General features: G+C 33.8%; 1 protein-coding gene across 1 annotated transcript; it reads right to left on the bottom strand.

The window, feature by feature from the left end:
• Window positions 1–5: 5 nt before the first annotated feature.
• On the bottom strand, window positions 6–6,794 carry LOC134273157 (UDP-glucose 6-dehydrogenase-like; the record flags this gene model as incomplete). The annotated part of the gene is made up of 12 exons (XM_062755329.1): window positions 6,760–6,794; window positions 6,183–6,354; window positions 5,294–5,431; window positions 4,848–5,012; window positions 4,161–4,358; window positions 3,885–4,032; window positions 3,302–3,414; window positions 2,872–3,002; window positions 965–1,060; window positions 748–788; window positions 410–501; window positions 6–83 (listed from the first exon to the last, which is right to left on the bottom strand). Coding segments are annotated over exons 1-12 (1,395 nt in total), but the record flags the coding sequence as incomplete, so codon positions are not given.
• Between the last annotated feature and the right edge of the window lie 715 nt (window positions 6,795–7,509).

The raw sequence follows: 7,509 nt of genomic DNA, 5'->3' as shown, positions 1-7,509 counted from the left end.
GCTTCATGATCCAGAATGAGTCGGCCATCAAAAATAAAGGCAGGTTTCAGCATCTTCTCATAGATTCTACTGTAGTCTAGGGTCTGAAACAAGACATGTGACTGACATTTATTGTATTCAATTCATTAATCTGGATTCAGCTGTGCAACATATGTATCCATGTTTGTAACTTTTTCTTGAGAAATATACTGATCAAAATTTCAATTTCAGCTATTATAATACTACAGCACTAAAGAAATCTTTTTAAAATATTTGATTGAACTAAGAAGAACATCCTCTTTAGTTCCATAGCTGAGATAATTTAAAAGAAATTCAGTTTAAAGGATATGCAAGACCGATAAATCTATATTTTAGTGTGGATGCTCCAAATCAGTATTACTGAAATTTAAAGGAGACACAATAATCTTACTGTGAATTGGTCCCACTCTGTACAGATAACTAAGGCATGAGTTCCATCTGCAGCTTCATATGGATCTTTGTATGTTGTTACTAATTCATTCACTGTCAAAGAATAATGACAGATACAAGCACATTGTGACATATATATCGAGGATATTTTAAAAACTGACTATATTCTTAAATATATTATTAATTTTTTTATGAAAACAATCAATGACACAAGATTTTTTTTAATATGTTCTATATAGAACTGGTCTGCATGCAAACGAGTCAGTGCTGCTTTAATGTTTATTTTTATTTCACTTTACAAGTCAGAATATTTCTTTCATTATTGGAATATTTTTATACCTCTTTCTGGATCTTCACACATCATAGGATTTGTTAATTCACTAAAAAAAAAAAAATAATAAATTGGCTAAAAAATATTTATGGATAAAAAGGACAAACCATACATATTAATCTTACCAGGTAATTGTTGGTCAGTTAGAACTATAAAGCAGTAAAATACCCGGTATTGGTATACTATAGTAACTTGTTTATTTCATTAAATCAACAACAAAATTACCTAAATATTTTCTTCTCTGTGACTTTGGGGTCATATATTCTCAAGTTAGCACCTTCGTCCATTAAGTACTTGCAAACATAAATTGCTGCCGACTCCCTGTAAATGAAAACCTTAGAATCACATATGCAAAAACAAAACAGCAAATACACACATGCAATGTGTCAAGGTTCCTGTCAAATTTGAATTGCAACTGAAAAACCAGAAGTCTCTGTCGAGACTGTAGCTCTACTGGTTTGTACTTATAATTAAAGAAGAGAAAGTAGCAGTTGGGACATAAAACTTTAAAAAAGCAATAAATAAAATAATGATCCTTGATTAAGCCTCTTTTTTTTATAAGACTGCAATAAGACTACAATTGTAAGAGTAGCTTTAAATAAAATTTTACAGAATTTTCAATTTTAGTTACCATGGCAACATCGTTCATCAAAATCAAAAACAAAAACTGATAATTATGTATATCAGTGCAGTCTACTTGCATGCCAAATTATATTATAATTAAACTTAAACTGTAGGAGGAGTAGCATTTTAAAAGAATTTCACAGAAATTTCTATTTTTAGTAACCATGGCAAACACCTGTAGTCTACTTATGTGCTAAGTTATATTGAAATCAGACCAAACCTGTTGGAGGAGTAGCATTTTGTAAGTATTTCATAGAAATTTCTATTTTTAGTAATCATGGCAACACCGTTCATCGAAATCAAAAACCGATGTACAGAATTATGTATCTTAATGTGTTCTCTTTGTGTGCCAAGTTATATTGAAATCAAACTAAAATTGTAGGAGGAATAGCATTTTAAAAGTATTTCACAGAAATTTCTACTTGTGTGGCAAGTTATATTGAAATCAAACTAAAAATGTAGGAGGAGTAGCATTTTAAAAGTATTTCATAGAAATTTCTATTTTTAGTAACCATGGCAACACTGTTCCTCGAAATCAAAAACCAATAAAGCGAATTATGTATCTTATGTAGTCTACTTGTGTGCCAAGTTATATTGAAATCAGACCAAAACTGTAGGAGGAGTAGCATTTTGAAAAAAATTGTTTGCAGACAGACAGACAGCTAGACAGACGGATGGACGACGGACGCATTACTATCGCATAAGCTCCTCTGGTCTCTGACCAGTAGAGCTAAAAATCTGGCTTATCAGTTTTTATCTGTGATTCCAACACTACTTTTCCACTGGAAATCTTTTAATCAAAAATCAAAGGGCAATGCAATATACACTGTACAGTCCACCTCACAACAGGAGTAGGGGGGTCCACTCATGATTGGTTTCCTGTGTTACAGATACTACTGCTGAGTATGTGAATTTCAAGTGATGGTGACAAGCATAAAATTGCTACTTGAACTATGGACACATACATGTAATAATATTTTTTTTTCTATGTTACATGCACAAATGAATTAAATCTTATCTTAATTGATTTACATCTACATGTATGTCCATGAATTTTAGCTATGTTGTTTTGTTACATCATCATCTTTGGTATAAAATCATTATATCTTTGTTTGAATTATCACAAAGGGCTATAACCCTTTCTACATTGCAATTTATTCTGAGTATTCTGGCACTGATTTAATTAATATTTTGTTATTTACTCACATAAAAAAATAAGACAGGCTTAGTCTGTATATAAGCCTTCTTTGTAGGGTATATCAAGACACTACCTTCATCAAACTTCAAGCATCAAATATAGTCCCATTATTTTGACCAAAACTTTACATCTCAAGCATTCCAATATGATCTTTTACAGGTAGAAACATGAGTTTGAACTTCACTGACTACAACATTTGAATGCTCACATCAAGAAAAATATGAGTTTGAACTTGAATTACTGAGCATCTGCTCACATCAAGAAACATGAGTTTGACCTTAAGACTTGCAGTGTTTTAATCAATTCTCACCTAGTATCACCTGTGTCTTTTTTGAATGAGAATCCAAACACTGCAATTTTCTTATTGGTCACTGTGTTAAACAGACACTCAATGATTCTGTTGGCAAATCGTCTCTTCTGATATTCATTGATGTTGATGACCTGAAAGGTTTAAACAGAAGTCTAGAATTTAGGGCTAATACTGTAATGAAAAAAGAGTAAATTCAAAATTTTTATCTCAGGGATATAATTAGCTGCATCTTTTTTATCAATTAGCAAACAGAAGAACTGAAGAACACTTCTATATGTTTTTTCTCTCCACTACTTACTTGTTGCCAATAATCTGCCACCTCGGGTAGGTTCAGACACTCACCTGTTGCCAATAATCTGCCACCTCGGGTAGGTTCAGACACTCACCTGTTGCCAATAATCTGCCACCTCGGGTAGGTTCAGACACTCACCTGTTGCCAATAATCTGCCACCTCGGGTAGGTTCAGACACTCACACAGGTAGACCATGTTAAGGACATCCTTCTGGAAGCAGCTACCACCAAAGCCTGAAAATCCACCAAAGCCTGTAATATGTGTGCACTCCAATCACTCATTGGAGTCTTTAGTAAGTTTCCAATTTAAAACAACTTAAATAGAAGTGCTTTAATTAGCAAATATCAAAGTGAATAAAATTTAACATTCACTCAGAGCTGTGTACAGTACTTAGTGACTTGAAAAATACATCAAGCGCACTGTTTCAGTTTTTGTGAATATTTGCTCCAAAAAAATTAATCTTTGCATCAAAAAAGACTGTGAATGGATATACAGTGGACCTTCAGATATCCGGACGCCAGATATCTGGATGCTTCAGTATCCAGACAATTTTTCATCGAAAATTGGTGATTCAGTTATCCGGATGCTTCATATATCTGGACAAATTGACTGGGAACCAAAGCATCTAGATAAATGAGGCTCCACTGTACAGAAAATCATCACATTAAATGTCTTCCCTGTTCCTGATTTCCTTTCTTAAATGTAGCTAATCATGACCTACCCACACTGGCTTTCAGGAACTTATTGCCTATCCTTGTGTCAGTCCCCACTGCATGTGCGACCTCAGTGACGTCTGCTCCCGTCATCTCACAGATGGCTGACATGGCATTAATACTGGAGATTCTCTGGGCTAGGAATGCATTGGCTGCCTATAGGTGAAATTTCATATCAATCAAAATTTTAGCAATGTAAAGTTTCCTTCATATCATGACCATTCAAATGAAAGTGCCTTGTACAATACCTTTAAAAATATTTATAGATCAGTAATAAGTCTTACCAGTTTGGACAGTTCAGATGACCAAGTGTTCATTGTGATGATGTTTTCCTTCGGTACCCAGTGCTGATAAATCCAGCACAGAGATTCCACAGCCTCTCGTCCCTCTGTTGTCTGTTCTCCACCAATCAGAACTCGATCTGGGTGTAACAGGTCATTGACTGCTGTACCTTCGGCAAGGAATTCTGGGTTGGATAAGATCTGGTGGAAAAACAAGAACATTTGAGATTTTCTGAAAGGAGATAATGAATTACATGTATTGAGGAGGCAAAGGCACATCTCTCCACACCTTAATAAATTAATTGCCCCCTACTAGTTTACTAGTATGAGCCCCTATAATTCTATTTATGAGACACCTGTTAATGTACTCTTGTTCTATGGTTAACCTTCAGTACCTGGGTATGTTTTTTACCTGATATTGCACTCCTGTCCTGTGATTGGCCTTCAGTACCTGGTATGTGTTTACTTGATATTGAACTCCTGTCCTGTTATTGGCCTTCAGTACCTGGTATGTGTTTACTTGATATTGAACTCCTGTCCTATGATTGGCCTTCAGTACCTGGTATGTGTTTACCTGATATTGAACTCCTGTCCTATGATTGGCCTTCAGTACCTGGATACATTCGTTTTTGACCTGATATTGCACTCCTGTCCTGTGATTGGCCCTCAGTACCTGGGTATATGTTTTACCTGGTATTGCACTCCTGTCCTGTGATTGGCTCTCAGTATGTTAGATATACTTTCGGCTGCCTTTACTGGTACTGTGCTCTTCTCGACCACTATCTTAGACTGGTTAGCCACCTCTGCTATCATTCTGGCTGCAGACTCCACATACTTCAGATCAGCTGCTCTACCCTATCAGAATTCAAAACAGTGATTTAAACAAATTAAAAGAAAACTTATTAAAATTATAATTAATATCTTTATTAAAACTTTCTTTTTGTTTGTTTCTACTTTGTAGAATAATAAATAAATTCAGCTATATCACTTAAAAGTTAATCTTTACACCCTTATTTGGTTTGGTTAAGAAAATTATATCCTGGAATATTTTGTCTAAGATGGCTTACAATGTGTACCGGGTATACCAATTCAAGTGTTAGTTAGTTTGTCTTAATTAGAAATAATTAATCCCCTACCTTACCAAGTCCAAAGTTTTTAGTTGGGGTGTTGACACATATAAAGATAAGCTCTGCTTCTATGATAGCTTTTTTGACATCTGTTGAAAAAAATAAATTCTTTCCTCTTCTTCTGTGGACAATTTCGTCAAGACCAGGCTAATGTAAAAAAAAAAAATCTAAAAGTCAATTAAAGGTTTTATTCAATTAGCTAACATTGATTCCTTATTTGCCAGGAATACATGAAATGACACTTACAGTCATGTTTTTGCGCCTCTATTCATTGGAGAGTTACAACCTCGAAAATTGTGTATTGCAAGAACACATATTACGTGATAGGATTGTTGATTACCTGTATGTTTCTTTTTTAAATGTATTGATTCAGCAATGTAAAATTAAAAACAAGTAATTTTTTTTGTGTGTGGTGCCTTATTTCCAAACTGAGTCTGTATTCAAAGTATCATCTTCACTAGCCAAGCGTTCCATTCACTTACTCTCATCAGAAGATTGTCATCCTTGGCTAGTGGAGGTGACAAAGTGCAAATATATTCAAGTACAAATTCAAGACAATTGTTCTCAAGTTATAACAAGATTCACTTAGCAAAATATGTCTGTATCATAATAAAACAAGTTATGGAGACTACATTAGTCCACTTTGTTCATACACTTAAAATTCCTTCTCCTGGTAGCTTTCCTACATACATGTCTCTTTGTCATTGAGAATGTTTTGAAATGTCACAATTCCTTCCGTGCAGCAAGGAAAATCTGTTTAATCGTTAAGTAGAACAACTTCATTTGAGAACTTCTCTTACTAAATTATATAAATCTTCAAATGAAAGCAGATTTATTATCCATACTGTTTAAAGTGTATATTGTACTTAAAAACAAAATAACTGTTAATTTATCTTACCTCGTAAATGGGTAAATTGTCTGAATTCCATTGGTTGATCCTCTCCTGACTGAGATCTGTTACGGTGACCGTCACGTCGTGACATTTGTCTGCTATGATGGTGCACGTCGGTCCCCCCACATACCCTGCCCCTATACAGCAGATCTTGGACAGGGTCATGTTGGCAAACAACCTGAAAATAAATCAGATTTAAAATTCAGATAATTTTGTCTGAAATTCATACTAAATGTACATGATGTAAACACGTACTTCATCATCAGCCAACAGAAAATCACTATGCTCATGACACTTTGCCTTATAAATTTATTTCAAAATACAAACCAGAAATTTAAGAGGAGAGAACTTGGCTGCCAATGGCAAATTTAATGGTATTTTGTACATGAGAGTTTAGAAGTTCAAAAATTTAAGAAAATATGACACCTCCTTTTTTAAAAAAGATTTTTTATTTTTTTTAAAAACTTTTTGTTATCGATCCATTTACATGGTTAAAAGTCTCCATTGCCTAACTCTGCATGAGTACATGTACAATATGTTCAACTCAAATTTTCATTAAAAACACATTACACATTCCACTTACTTGTATTGAAAATTATTCATCATAACATTTTCCAGTGTTCAGATCAAGTCAAGATACAAATTATATAATAATAATGATAACACTCAACTCTTGTTCTCAACTTTTGTGTAGATCATAATGCTAGAGAACATCAAATGATAAATCTGACTACACGACTGCCTCAGGCAGTGAAGCCTATTGAAGCATTAATAGCCCTAAACAGGGTAGTGTTAACGGCTTGATGATTTGCTAAATGCTCTAGCAAAACATTTAACATGGTTTGGTAATCCATGTTCAACATTTATGATACATAATACATTATGTAGACCACATGTTGCAGGCAATCTGTAGATCCTATTTCAAATATATTGATCCAAGTATCCTCATGATCCTTGTTGAATACTTTAGTGTCTCTCGATCAGTAATTTTCATTATCATGATTATTAAAAGTTGATATATTGTCACAAAATATTCTTTAAGGATTGAATTTTTATTTATCAATCTGACAACACAAAACCATCTTCAATGTAAGTTTTATCATATAATCATCAAGATAATTCAGGGCTCAACATTACGGCACTGTCAGCACATATTTAAAGACTGACACAGACTATAATAAAGTTTGGTCCGGTCTTGTTTATTTTGTATTATTTCGCTACCACAACTTATCAAGTAAAATTATAACAATTTCTAGAAATGTGTGCTTTCTTTTTTGATTGTTAGACCAGGTTTTACTTTCTTTTTTTAGTCCTGTTGAAAAATAATTATGAC

The sequence above is a fragment of the Saccostrea cucullata genome, unplaced genomic scaffold, assembly GCF_032062105.1.
Source record: "Saccostrea cucullata isolate Sc308-1 unplaced genomic scaffold, CSIRO_AGI_Scuc_v1 ctg8123, whole genome shotgun sequence".
NCBI lineage: Eukaryota > Metazoa > Mollusca > Bivalvia > Ostreida > Ostreidae > Saccostrea > Saccostrea cuccullata.
Note: the sequence above shows the minus strand (reverse complement) of the source record. Positions and strands in the feature narration are given on the sequence as shown.